The sequence below is a fragment of the Sus scrofa genome, chromosome 12 (genome assembly GCF_000003025.6).
Source record: "Sus scrofa isolate TJ Tabasco breed Duroc chromosome 12, Sscrofa11.1, whole genome shotgun sequence".
NCBI classification, from domain to species: domain Eukaryota; kingdom Metazoa; phylum Chordata; class Mammalia; order Artiodactyla; family Suidae; genus Sus; species Sus scrofa.
Window position 1 is genome coordinate 3,278,631 of NC_010454.4, and position 14,243 is coordinate 3,292,873.

A 14,243-nucleotide genomic window follows, 5' to 3' on the forward strand; every position below is an offset into this window, starting at 1 on the left:
GTGTGTGTGTGAGAACATCGGATACATAAAAGAAGGGGAAGACAGGTTTTTAAAGTTGTTGGGGGGTGGGCAGGGGCCCCTCTGCCAGTGAGTGACAACGGCCCCCACAAGCTCTGGGTGGCTTCTTGTCCCACCACTTGGTGTCATGCTGGAGAGTTGTTGATGGCACAGCCCACCTGCGTCCCAGGCTGGGGACGGAGCCTGGGTCGACTGCACCCCCCACCCCACCCCCGCGCTGCCACCGGGGTCTTACTATCAAGGCAGGTCCTGGGACTAACTGAGGGGTGGGCCCCCCAGCCTGCCCTCCCAGCTTCCCCCCACCTTGGAAGCTGGGCATGTGGGTCGTGGCTTCCAGCCTTTCCATCCCGACTCTGTGGGTTGGGGGTCAGCCCACGGGCCCCGGGCCTCAGCGTCCCACGCCAGGGCCACTGCTACTGCATGTCCCTGCGGACTGGGCCTGAGCCACCCCCCAGCATGTGCTCCTCGGCCTGGACAGGGAGAGCTGGCCCAGGTCCCAGCCCCCCAGCAGCAGCGGGAGGACAGGAGCCCTTGGCCTCTGAGCCGGTAGCCCGTCCTCAGCCTGTGGGCGGGGAGGGGGTCTCAGGGCGGCTGGACGTCCTGTCTGTGTCTCTCCCGGCTCCCCCTGCCCCTGGCCCTGCTCCTGCCCCCCGCTCGGGCTCTGGGCTCCAGGCTGCAGGCTTGGGGTTTGCAGGCTGGGCTTGGCTCCTCCTCGGGGTCTTGGCGGAGAAAGTGCCGAGCAGCAGCTCCCTCCACAAAGCCGCACTGTTCTCAGCAAATCCTCCCAGGAGCGGGATGCGTTTTTTTCAAATGATTCAGCAGCACGTGAATGGGAAGGGCCCGAGCCCATGGCTTCGGAAGACCGTGACCAAGGCCTCTGGCATGAGATCCCGCTGGGCCTGCGGGGAGAAGGGAGGGAGGGTGGCTGGGTGTGGGGCAGGGGTCCTGGGGGCTCGGGAGGCAGCGTGGGAGCCGGACAGCTGCAGCCCCTCTCTGCGCTGCCAGGCGGCTTAGAGACAGCGCCCTCCTGCTCCCGAGGGAGCCCAAGCAAACCGAAGCAAACGGCCGGGAAATGGAGATGGGAGAGCCGGTCTCCATGGAGACGGGGCATCCAGTGGACAGCAGCTCACGTGTATGTGCTAGAATCTTGCACAGCGCTGGGCGGGCCTGGCAGATCCCCAGGTACCGGGCTCGTGGGCAGCGTGGCCCAGGGCGGGAGCTGCGCTGCTGTTTCCTGTCGTCTGCCCTGCGCCCGTCACCCTCCCCCCACCACCCCCAGCTCCCTAAAAAACACTTCTGCTCTGAGCAGTTGTCATTCCAGGCATTTTTGAGCCTGGCCTGAGTTGCAGTGGCCAAGTCTTGCCCTCACTCTGGACAGCACAGCCCTGCTCTGGACATCTGTTGGCTCCTGGGGTTGGGGAGGTTTGGGGGACCTGGGGGGTGGGTCTGCTCTCTCCCAGCTGCTGAGGGACGGAAGAAGCCCTCGGTTCGCTGCGGCATCACGGGGCTGTTTTTAATTACTTCATTTCCCTGAAAGCGGAGAGCTTGGAGGTCTGCTCCGCCCCTGACCGAAAGGGGCCTGGCCTTGAGGCTGGGGACAGCAGAGCGGGGAGCCTGGGGACTACCCCCGAGGGTGTCCACCAAGGGGCAGCCGGGAAGGGGAGGGCTGGGTGGACAGTGAGGCCAGAGGGCCAGGTGGGGCTGGATGCTCCCTCGGCCTCCCGGGCACCAGGCCAGCGCTGACGCCATGCATTCCTTGTGACATCTCCCAGGCTGCTCAGCCAAACCCATTCCCACGTGCAGTTCGGCAGGGAGGGGCGTGGCCCGGAAACCTGGGGCGACAGTGTGGTCTGCAGGCCGTGTGAGCACGGCCCACCCCCCTTTTCGGCTGCAATGCAGCGACTTGATGTGAAATCTCAGTTCCCAGACCAGGGATTGAACCCGGGCCCCAGTGGTGAAAGCACTGAGTCCTAACCACTAGACTACCAGGGAGCTCCCACAACCCGTTTCCAAATCACCGCTCATGCACCCCCTGCCCCTCTAGCTGGTGAGGTCTCGCGCTCACCCCCAAAGAAGCAGACGCAGCCCCATTGCAAAAGTCGTGTCTTGACTGTGCTCCTCGCAGCCCTCTGAGCTGACTGAGTCACATGCAGGCAGATAGGAGTGCCCCAGTCGTCCAGGACCAGGCTCTGAAAAATACAGTCACTTCCTTACAGCTTTCATAGGGCAGAGCGCAGGCTGTGTGTCTGGGGTGTAGACGCAGGCAACGGGACGCCCCTTGCTTTCCTGACTCCACACTTGGGTTCATGGTGTCTGGGGTGGAGGCACCACAGTCCATCCTCAACCGGGACTTGGGACAACTTCACCAGAAGTCAAAGGAGAGGAGTTCCCGTGGTGGCTCAGTGGTTAATGTCCATGAGGATTGGGTTCGATCCCTGGTCTCACTCAGGGGGTTAAGGCTACGGCATTGCTGTGAGCCGTGGCATAGGTCGCAGATGCAGCTCGGATCCGGCGTTGCTCTGGCTGTGGTGTAGGCTGGCGGCTACAGCTCCGATTTGACTCCTAGTCTGGGAACCTCCATATGCCTTCGGTGCGGCCCTAAAAAAAAAAAAAAAAAAAAGAATTCCAAAGGTAGTGGCCTCGGCCAGGTCAACCAGCCAGAGTGTCACTGTGTCCACCGGAAAGGGGACAAGAGACCCTCATCCCTAGCAGCAGCCTCGGGATGTAGCTGCAGGCATTAAGCGAGGACTTGGGTCGCTCTGAGATTTGAAGGCGTACTTGTCTACACCTGTGGCACCCCTTTCTCCAGAAAGTGCGGACGAAAGTGTGGAAACCTCCAGCCCTCCCCACATTACCCAGCGGAACAGAGCACACCTGGAGGGTGCGGGTCAGAAGCCGGGCCTGGAGGAAGCGGGGCTGGGTTTCCTCTGCGACAAAGTTGTTACTTTTTAATTCTTCTGAAATGATTGGTTGGTGTGTAATTCCTCCCAGAGACAAGGAAATGGACCCAGGGCCCTTGGAGGACGTTTGCAGCTCAGGCTGCAGTAGTCTCCTTTGCATCTGAGCCCTGCCAGTGCGCCTCTGGGGCTGCCCCCCCATAACTGTATGGGGGCTACTGCTCTCAAATGGGGCTCCGACTGCAGGCAGAGCGCCCCCACAATTCTTGATGGGGCCAGGAAAGACTTTGGCGAATGTGCTGGCCCGTCAGAGGTCCCCCAAGCCCTCCCCCGCAGTGAGTGACTCTGGGATCTTGTCCCCTAAAGGGACTAGGTACTTTCCCAGAGACGTGCACAAGATTGAAGAGCGGGTGGCACAGTCCCTGCTGACGGCCCTCTCCCTGGGCAGCCCTCCCAGAGCTGAGCTGGAGGCTGCTCCTGGGCTGGGCTGGGAGGGGGCAGTGGCCTCTGGTGACACCGAGCCAGCCTTGCCAGCCTGAGTCAGGGCATACACGTAAGACTCAGATGGTTCGGGGCCAGCTTTTGACCTTGTATTTAGATGGATGTTTTTCCAAGTCCTGAGGACTCCAGGCAGACCTGTGATTGTCCCGAAGCTAGGAGCTCTGCCCGGGCGGACCCTGAGGGCTGGGGAAGAGGCCTGGAGCGTCTGGAAGTCCTGATGGCTGCGGGTTTACCCAGCTCCAAGTGGCCCCGTCGGGGAAGGTCCCTTAGGCTATATTCATACGTGCGGCTATGGGACCCCTCCAGAGAGCAGCTGGGCCATGGCAGGTGGTCAGTTTATTTCACTGTGAGAGGCGGTCTCTTTCAGGGCCTGGCTAGGCTCGCTTTCTTCCCGTTGCTTCCCCCGTAAAGCCCGCAGGCGCAGGCGGGCTCCGGGGTCGGTGGGGTGTGGGAGACGGGCTTGAGTCCGCCTGGGCTGGTGCGTGTGCTGCTCCTCCCGACCAGCCCTGGCCCTGACCTCGGCCTCGGTGTGTGCCGACGACCCCCGAGGTCTCCTGCAGGCCCCCGCCCCCCGGGACGGAGGTGCGGTCCTCGGGCTCTGCTGGGCTGTCGTCATCGCTCCGGGTCTGAACGCAGCCTGTGTTCCTTGGCTCATCGGCCACGACCTCGACTTTCCACCCACCCCGTTCTTTTCCATCCCAGATCTGGCTGGGCGGACCGAGGGTTGTTTTTGCAGGCTCCGAGCAGGGGAAGTGACATCGACGTCGTGTGGTGTCCACGGCCTGGGGGGCGGGGGCGGGGGCCCTGCGGTTGCGTGTGCTTTGAATTAAGTCCATGGTTGTACGTTCCAGTAGCCAACATCTGGCGGTGAATTCATCAGCCAGTGTATCACCCTGGATCTCAAACCCAGATGTCGCGTTAACGGCAGAAAAGAAGGGAGAAAAAACAAAATCTGAGCGGCCCAGGGAGAGGCCGTCATTTTTTGGGTGCCAAGTGGTTACAACAGGCATCTTTCTACAGACTCTCCCTCCCTCTGTCGCCTCTGGTTCCCGAGGGGCGGGGTGGTGGAGCAGGGCTGCCCACTCGTGGGGGTGGACGGGACGCGGGCCAACCCCCCACCCCAGGACCAGACACCAGGCCCAGCATGTTGGGCTGTTGCTACACACGAGCCCGGGTCTCGAGTTTAATTTCTTCCTGGATTCTTTGGGTCTCTTTCTTCTCCCCAGCCCTGTCCTTTTTTTTTTTTTTTTTTTGGCTTCCCCACACATGGAGTTTCCAGGCCAGGAAACAGATCCGAGCTGCAGTTGCAACCTAAGCCGCAGTTGCGGCAATGCCAGATGTTCGACCCACTGTGACATGCTGGGCGGGGGATCAGACCTGCGGCCTAGCGCTCCTAAGACCCGCCATCCCATTGCACCACAGCGGGAACTCCGGCAGCCCAGTCCAGTGGCCTCCAGCAAGGAGCTGGGGCTGAGGCCCATCGCGCCGGGAGCAGGACATGCATTTCTGGAGACCTCTGCTTGCCGCCTCCTCTGCCCGCCGCTGGCGCTGGGAAACAGTGTGTGTCTCCGTTTTCCTGTCCGTCGTCTGTCTTGCCCAGGTTGGGTGCTCCTTGGAGGCTTCAAGCTCTGTTGCTGAAGGCCCTCCACCCCTTGCCCCTCTCCGCCTTTGGGCAACAGGAGGGTTTGAACTTGAAAGGCGGCCCCATTTGGAGCGCTGAGCTCGGCCTGGCAGGCAGTCCCCACTCAGGCTGTGCCGGGCAGAAAGCTGAGGGTCGGGATGCGGAGCCGGCTGGGCTCCACCGCGATGCTGCCCCGGCGCGCCCTCCCTCGCGGGGCCCCCGCACCTGTCTCCTCTCTGTCGCTTGCCCGTGGGATCCATTGGCTGTGATGAATGCCTTTGCTGCTGTCCCCTCCCCGCTTCCCGGTCAGCAGAGCGGCTCCCTCCCACCCACGCAGACAGGTGTGTGGACAGCACCTCCAAGGCTGGAGGAGGGGGACGCTTTGGGGAAGGTTTCCATAGGACTGGTCCTTCTTTTCTGTCTTCTCACTTCTTCCTTCACATTCTGTCTCATTTTATAAAACGTTGAGATTCCTTCCCAGAGTTCAAAGACCCCCAAAGAATCTGAACGCCTGTCCTGTGTGGACGAGCCCAGCTGGAGAGTCTCCCCCACCCCATCCCCCACTCCCCTGTAGGCAGCTGGGAGCCCAGGGCCAGTGAACCTTCTCGTCTTAACTCTGGACCCTGGATTCCACCAATCTCTTCTGTCCTGGCAAGCGTGTGGTCTGTAGCCCCAAGCACTCACGTCAGACTCGGACCCGGGATCCATGCTGCCTGGGATGGGCTCTCTGGGCCTGAGCGGTGGACGTGGGGCAGCTTCCTAAGGCCTTGCCTTGAGGAGTGGGAGAATTCACCCCACCCCTCTCCTTTTGTTCTGCCCTGAGCTCATGTGCGTGGTGAACCAGAAACTGCATGTCACATGTCCCAGCCTCTTAATCCCCCCACACCCCGACGCGGGGCAGGTACTGGCCGGGTGTCTCCACTTCAGACGTGAGCAACTGAGTCCCAGGAACTTCCCTGAGACCCACAGCGGGGAGGGGCTCCAGCAGGATGCAGCCCTCATGCTGCCCCTCGGAATAAGGACCCGGACTGCCTGGGAGCCTCAGCAGCCTTTATAGCTGGACCTTAATGCGGGGAACGGAATGGAGACTTGGCTGTTTGGGGGCGGTGTTTGCTGCTTTTCGGAGACCATCAGTGTGTTTACCGAGCGCCTATTACACGGTAATGTTGTGCAGAGTGCTGGCCCTCTGAAAAGCAGTGCCAAAAGTCCCCAAAAGAGGGGTTCCCATCGTGGCGCAGTGGTTAACGAATCCGACTAGGAACCATGAGGTTGCGGGTTCGGTCCCTGGCTTTGCTCAGTGGGTTAATGATCTGGCGTTGCCGTGAGCTGTGGTGTAGGTGGCAGACGCGGCTCGGATCCTGCGTTGCTGTGGCTCTGGCGTAGGCCGGTGGCAGCAGCTCCAATTCGACCCCCTCCATATGCCTCGGGAACCTATGCCACGGGAGCAGCCCTAGGAGAGGCAAAAAGACGGGGGAAAAAAAAAAGTCCCCAAAAGAATGCAGAATTGGGTGTCTTGTAGTAAAATCTGGCAGCATTGCTGCTTCCAGAACTGTTTTCTCTTTGGAGTTACTGCTTCGTTGGAGAGCCTGAGCTGAGTCCACACTGTGAAGAGCAGACTTATGACGGGGCTATTCTGATGTCTACTGATTTGCAGAAACACTTATTTGTACAGCATTGCAATGAGGTACGGATCAGGTAGGTCGTAAGAGGGGCCAAAGACCAACCTCACCTGTGCTGCCATCCAGGTAGCTCAGGTTCAGCTCAGCAAACAGCACCAACTCTTCTGTGCTTAGAACGTAGCTGCTGCCTGTTAGAAGCTCCCAGGGCCCTGAGCACACAGGGCGCAGCTGTTTACAGCGGAATGGGCCAGAAGTGCGGAATATACCGAGGGCTGCAGGGGCGGGGCAGGATTTCCCAGAGGGAAGATAGGGAAGGGCTGTTTCAGCTGGGTCTTGAAGGATGAATAGAAGTTCTCTAGGCAGAGAGGGGGAGGTGACATTCAGATCGGAAGAAGCTTGCCTGCCTAGGGGTATGGACACCTTTGGGCAGGTTCAGGGAGGATTATGGACTGGGCGGAACAGCAAGAGCGGCGTGGGGCAGGCACCAGGGCAGCTGAAAAAGTCACTGGCTGGTGCCAGGTTGCAAAGGGTCTTGTGTTCTAGACAAGGTCAGTGGGCTGCTAGGGACGATGTCTGAGCTGGAAGGGACGTGACCATGAAAAGATAACGTGTGGGGGTAGGGGTGGGGGAGATGGGGGGTGGGGAGAGAGGCTGGGAACAGGTTGACCTACCTGGGGCAAGGCCCTCTGTTCTGGGGTGGTCTACCAGCTGGCATTTCCTAGATGTGGCTTTGTCACCCGGGGCCTGGCTCAGCCTGGGAAACAGGAACCTGCGGCCTCGGCCTGTCATGACTCAGCTCCGACGGAAGAAGAAATAGGATGGGTTTGGGCCTGGGTGGAGCGCCGGGGCTGTGGTGTGAGACTCTGGGGCCAGGTTGGGGTCCAGAGGCCATCCTGGGGTCCAGGGGATGGGTGCAGGTGGGGAGCCTCGTGCCCGGGCCCCCTTGCCTTCTGGGGAAGGCCAGCCAGGAGCTCTGATTTGAGCTGCCCCTGGGGGGTGGAGGAGGGAGGCTCCTCCGGCCGGTGGCTGTCTGCTTCTTATTTCTCTATTTTGCTCACACCCGCACTCACGTGATGCTCTTCTAGCTGGACCCTGAACTGCTGAATCTTGGAGGACAAAGCTTTTAAAGCCATTAAAACAGGCCCTGCCACCAGCTGATAAGCCTTGAAATGGAAAAAGGGAGGGTGCTGCCCTGGTGACAGCCTGAATGGCTGGTTCACAACCGCAGGTCACGGGGTGGAGCAGAGTCCCAGCTTAATTGCCAGCAGGAAGCCCTGGGCGCATGGCCCGCGAGCAGCCTCAGGCCTCAGGGACCATTCCGGAACCTTCCCAGCCTGACTTCTTTCCCTTTCCTTCACCTCATGTCAAGGTCTGGGATCATGCTTCTTTCTGCTTGTCCTCTTTCCAAGGCCTCTTGCCCTGCCCCGCCGTTGGCCGGCGGTGTCCTTGGACGGCTCCCCCCATCCGATGCCCCGCCCCTTCCTCTGCCGAGCCCCTGACGTGTGGCACTGCAAAGGGTCCACAGGGTGTGTCCTCAGGGACACAATTTGGACAGATCAGGAGGCAGGCAGGGTAGACCTTTTAGGTGTGAGACCCCCTCTTGTAGGAGGGTAACTCCCCCGCTGCCTTCAGCCTGAAAAAGCCCAGTGGGCGCTGGCGGTGGGGGTCGGGGGACTCGACGTCCTTAACCGCGGGATTGGGATTGCAGGGCGGTCAGCTCGCTTATCTGCTTCCCCAGCGACCGCTCCATACACATTGGAGAGAAAGAAGAAAAGCCCCGAAGGACCCAAGCCTGCCCTCAGCAGCAAGCTTGGTTCAAGCCCGGGAGGCCTCAGCAGCCCCCGTCTGGGCCCTGTCAGCTGAGGGTTCTGGCTTCGCTGCCGGTCCCCCGGCCTCTGCATCTCAGTGGATGGGTCCGCCCGTGCCCGGGCTGGGGCATCCCGCCTCTGGCCTCCCACCCCCTGCTGCCCCCGCTTCTCCCCAGCGCCAGGCCGGCCTCTCTGGGACCCAGCTCACTGCCGTGTCTTTGCTTCGCAGTGATCAGGGCCAAGGCCGTCAGCGAGAAGGAGGTGGACTCCGGGAACGACATCTACGGCAACCCCATCAAACGGATCCAGTACGAAATCAAGCAGATAAAGGTAAAGTGACCCACCGTCCAGGTGGCTTCGGCGGAGCTGCGGGTGGTCCGGCAGCCGGGAGGCCTCTGGAGGCCAGGGGCCAGGCAGAGGTGTCCCAGCACCACCACACGCCACTGGGTCCATGCAACACGGTCCAGCCACGAGTGGGGCAGACAGCAGGGGTGTCAAGCTGGCAGCCGGGAGGCCTCCGGAGGCCAGGGGCCAGGCAGAGGTGTCCCAGCACCGCCACACGCCACTGGGTCCATGCAACACGGTCCAGCCACGAGTGGGGCAGACAGCAGGGGTGTCAAGCCTCAAGTGGATCTGATCTTCCTTCACCTCTAAGGGCCTGAGATGCTGTGTGGACAGGGCTTGTTCCTATCAGCCAGGTTTTTTGAGAAGAGTGTTATCTTCACTCTGCTGTGAATCAGTGGCAGAGCCTCAGCGTTCAGTTACCAAGTTCACAGCGTCTGGAACGTTCCACCAGTGCCTCTCCATGTCTCCTTGGGGGTTTCGAAGGCAGTGGAGACTCGGCCCACGACCGGCGAGAGGGCAGTGGAACTGACTCCCCCAAACTGCGGGTGGGCACCAGTCAGACCCGGTCGCTCTGCCTTCTGGGGGGTGGGGTGGGTTTGGAGAGAGGAGGCCTGTGGACAGGGGCGCCAGGGCAGCGTCTGAGGAAGAGGTGGACGCGGCAGCCTGGCCGGTGGTGGAGAAGGTGCTTCCCCGGGTTGGGGAGGGTCGGGGCAGACGTTGGGGGCTGCAGACGGAGAGGAATGGGTGGCCAGGAGCCCGGGTTTGGGAGGGAGGGAGGGAGGACGGGACCCGCGCTGGTGGAGGCTCGTCGTCGTTGACAGGAACTAACTTGATCTACAAGAGGGAAGAAAGTTCTAGGCTCCAGCTGCAGGGACGGTTTTTGACCTGATTCGTAGTGTGGCCATCCATATTTCATTTTGCTACAAAAATAAAAAGTAGCAAATGAATGTTACCAGAAGGTCTACAAAATGCTCGGTCATCGCCTCTGTGTCCCTTCAAGGGTGACCCGGTCTCTCGGTGCCTAAATCTCTCTGAAGCGGGGAAGACAGGGCTCTTCTCCTGCGACGCGTTGAGGGGCCGTGAAAAGGCAGGTGTTGACGCCAAGAAGGAAGCAGGCTGAGCCCTTTGGTGAACTTTTTTTGCTGTGCTCTTGGGTCGGAGTGGGGCAAAGCTGGTTCATCATGACGTGAGGATGAGCCGAATCCGTTTGGGTTTCTTTTTTTGTCTTTTTTTTTTTGTCTTTTTGTCTTTTAGGGCCGGACCTGCGGCATATGGCATATGGAGGTTCCCAGGCTAGGGGTCGAATTGGAGCTGTAGCTGCTGGCCTACACCACAGCCACGGCAACGCGGGATCGCAGGATCCGAGCCGCGTCTGTGACCCACATCACAGCTCATGGCCACGCTGGATCCTCAACCCACTGAGCGAGGCCAGGGATCGAACCCATGTCCTCATGGATGCTAGTTGAGTTCGTTTACTGGGTTTCTTATTGAAACGTTGCCCCCCAAACAAATGACACTGTTAACCTTGGTCGCGCCACAGCGGGAGTCCTGATGTGGTTGGTGTGGCATCTCGGAGCCCGTGGAGTCTGCTGTGTGGTCCTGGGGGGGGGTCCCTTTCCATCACCCCCCACCCCCACTGTCCCGGGTGGGGCGGTAGGGGCACCCCGCCATGGCTTCCCCACTTCCTGCCCAGGCCCCAGGACAGTGCACCCCTCACCCGGGCAGCAGGGCTGTTGGCAGAGGCCGTAGGGAAATCAGGAATTGAAAAGTCAGACTCCACCTGCCCAGGCGTCACATCCTCCCGGGAGGGGCGCCTCTGTGCTCTGGTCCCCGTCCCCGTCAGGACGCCAGTGCTTGACCAGAATTCCTGGAAGCAGACAAACGCGGCGGTCCTCACAGGTACACAGCCGCCCCCCCACCAGGGATGCTGAGATGACCTCAGCGGCGTAGGGGGAGCAGACGTGTTGTCTGAGCTGCGTCCCTCCAGGTGACAGCTGCCACGCTAAGCAGTGAATCCGAGCGGCTCAGAGAGCCCTGTGCGTGGGGGGTGGTCATTGTCCACTCTGCCTCACGGGGACATCCCGCCCCCTTTTCTGCAGGGCCGCTGGGTCGGGGTGGGGCCGTGCCGTCCATCTTTGCCTACAGCCCTCCTCTTCCTCTTTCCAGATGTTCAAGGGACCTGACAAGGACATAGAGTTTATCTACACGGCCCCCTCCTCCGCGGTGTGCGGCGTCTCGCTGGACATCGGAGGAAAGAAGGAGTACCTCATCGCAGGTGAGGAGGAGGATACGGGTGGGGAGGCGGGGGTGGAGCCCCTGGCGGGCGGGGCGGGGGTGGCGTCTCGGGGATTCCCTGCCTTTTCCCATCAGAGAATTCCTGGAACCTGTGTCCTCGCGGATGCTTGTCGGGTTCATTTCCACTAAGCCCTGACGGGCGCTCCTGGAGCATCTATTTTTTTAACAGTGTTATTGAGCTGTGTGATTCACACAGCATACAACGCCCCCACTTAAAATGTATAATTCAAGGCTCTAGGCCTGTGAGCCTTGCTTGCCTTGCTTGCCTGCCTTTTTTTTTTTGTCTTTTTAGGGCCACACCCGTGGCATATGGAAGTTCCCTGGCTAGGGGTCAAATCAAAGCTGGAGCTGCCAGCCTATGCCACAGCCACAGCAATACCAGATCCGAGCCGTGTCTAGCCGTGTCTGCGACCTACACCACAGCTCACAGCAACGCTGGATCCTTAACCCACTGAGGGAGGCCAGGGATCGAACCTGCGTCCTCAGGGGTACTGGTCAGATTTGTCTCCCCTGTGCCACGACGGTCTCTGTACAGAGGTGCGCAGGCATCACCAGAGTCAAAAAGAAACCCTGTACCGTTAGCTATTACCTTCCTAACCCCACAGTCGCCTCCCACCCCCAGCTCTCAGCAGCCACTAATCTTCCTGTCTCTGTATCATTCTTTACTCGGAGCTTTCTTATGCATGGAATCAGGTAATATATGGTCCTTGGTGGCTGGCTTCTTTCAGTGTAATGTTTTAAAAGGTGTAATGTTTCATCCATGTTGTGACGTGTATCAGAACTTCACTGCTTTGTGTGGCTAATACTCCGTTGGATGGATTTTTGTCTATCCATTCAGCATTTTGTTGGGGTTGTTCCCACCTTTTGGCTGCTGGGAACAGTGTTGCTCTGAACACATGTGCAAGCTTTTGCCTGGACGTGTGTTTTCATCTCTATTGAGTAGATGCCTAGGAGTGGAATTGCAGGTGACCCTGTGTTTGACCGTTTGAGGAAATACCGGGCTGTTTTCCAAAGCAGCGGCACCGTTTCGCATTTGCAGCACCTACTGTTTCTATAACAGAAACAATAATACCAAGTGGGGAGAAAAGGGACAAGGACACAGTCACAAAGCTGAGAGCTGACCTGCCTGGGACATGCACAGGTGGAGACACAGCCTCCCACGGTGCAGGGACCGGATGGCCCCAACAAATCAACAGCTTCTAGTTTCCTGTGTCCCTTTTTTGTGCTGGACTGTAGCACCCTTTTCAGGGAGAGCCTCGGCTGTCCTGCTGGGTCTCCTCACACTGCCCTCTAGGGGCTGCCTGGCCAAACTGCAGAGCTGCCGAAGCGCTTCCTCAAGGAGGGAGAGCCTGCACCCCGTCGCCGGGCAGCTCCTGGGGGGAAAGTGACCGTGTCCGGGCCACCACCTGCTGCCAGACACACCCAGCGGAATCCTCGCCCGTGCGGAGGCTCTGTCTTAAATGCTCCCACATCAGGCTTCACCACCTCGCAGCTCCTAGCAATAGGAGTGCAGCTTTCCTGGCACCGTTGTTCTCCAAATGTGTTTCATGTGGGTTCTGTTTAATCCTCACCACCCCCGATTGTGACCCCCCATTTTATAGATGAGGAAAACTGAGGAAGAGAGAGATGGAGCCGTGTGCCCGGGACTGGCGCGAACCCTCTTCTACTTTCAAGCCGATTGTTCTGTTGGGGTTGATGTCCGTGTCGGTAGCTTGAAATTGGCCAGGGTGGGAGTATTCACACCATAGAATTCGGCAGATGCTACACACCAGAGCTTTTCCTCCCAGAAGAGCTGGTGGTTAGGTGTTGCTCTCAGCACAGCCCTGCTGGCATCACACTGCCGGCAAGTGAGTGGTGCTGTGGTGTGGCCAGAATTTAGACCCTGGGGGGCCTGACACCCGGGTCTGTCGCACTCGGCTTCTTCCGTCACCCGTCCAGGTGTAAAAGTCCCACTGTCCCAACGCCTACCCTGCACAGCTCGTTGGAGTATCACGGGGAGGTGGCAGAAATCCCGATGCCCAGGCAGCACCCTAGATCAACTCGAGCAGAGTCTCGAGGGATGGGGCCCAGGCTTCAGCATTGGTAAAGCTCTCCTGGAGAGACCAGTGTGCAGCCAGGGCTGAGAACCCTCCCTGCTCTGGGTCAGAGGCAGATCCTTCGTTCCAGAGGTGCCAGCTAGCCCGCTGCACAGTCTCAGGAGGGCTGAGCCGCAGCAGCCAAGGGGATCGCCCCCTGCACACAGGTAGCCTCTGGGCGTTATTTCATCTCCTGGGGCCCTTTGCGGTCGGTCAGAGCTGCCTCTCGTCCGGAGACCTGGAGGAGTGTGGCACTGCCTTTATTCCGTGGCGTGGGCAGGCCAGACCACAGCCCTTTGGCTGGATCCCGGCGCAGGTGAGGGCGGTGGCTTATGTCCAGCAGTCAGGAGCCCAGCATGCAGTGTCCCTGCTGAGTGTCCCATCCCTGTGCCACTCACCCCAGAGGAAACGGGTCCAGGACAAAGGTGGAGGCCAGCGGTTCTGCGTGGCGGCCTCGTGTGATTGTTTCGCTAGTTGCTGCTTTTCCTCCTTTGTGGGACGCGGGTAGGACCATCAGCTGTGCCCCGGCCCTTCTCTGACGGGGAGAGGCTTCTTGTCCAGAGGGGGCGCCGTGGGTCGGTCTCAGGAAGCCCGATGACTCCAGTTACTTTCTGCCGACCCGGCTCTTCCCCTGTGCGAGTGCAGCCGCCCATGGTCACTGTCAAAGGCTGTTTACCATGTCCCATGTATGTGACCTGCGCGGCTCCCGCACTGGCCCCTTAACTTGTCCCCAGGCCGAATGAGAAGACAGTTGATGCGGGTGAGGGCAGCACCCTTTCAGAGGCTGCCCATGACCCGTCCACCCTGTAGCTCTGCTTGTAATAAAGACGTGAGACCGTCAAAGACATCCTGACTGGGTGGCCGTGTGCCTGGCGCCCGAGACGAACCCACGTTTCATCTGGAAGCAAACAAGTCACATGAGGTGCTTTTCAGTTTCCTAAGCGGCCGCGGAGCGTGAGGTTAGTAAAAGGCCCTTCCGCTGGCGGCTGACTCACCCCGTCGCCGAGGGGCCTCTCTCGGCCGACGTGTTCCTGGCTCGTCGAGACAGCGCTGGAGGAAATCTG

At 60.0% G+C, this 14,243-nt stretch overlaps 1 protein-coding gene and 1 non-coding gene across 5 annotated transcripts in view; one reads left to right on the forward strand and one right to left on the reverse strand.

The window, feature by feature from the left end:
* Positions 1–14,243, forward strand: part of TIMP2 (TIMP metallopeptidase inhibitor 2) — a 46,042-nt gene that overhangs the window by 23,837 nt on the left and 7,962 nt on the right. For 2 of the 4 annotated variants that reach the window (NM_001145985.1, XM_013989846.2), the window contains 2 exon segments: positions 8,694–8,794; positions 10,976–11,084. In NM_001145985.1, the coding sequence (NP_001139457.1) occupies positions 8,694–8,794; positions 10,976–11,084 (210 nt within the window). 4 annotated transcript variants of the gene reach the window in all.
* Positions 1,939–2,010, reverse strand: TRNAE-UUC. Its single transcript has one exon. It is a non-coding gene; the product is annotated as a tRNA-Glu (tRNA).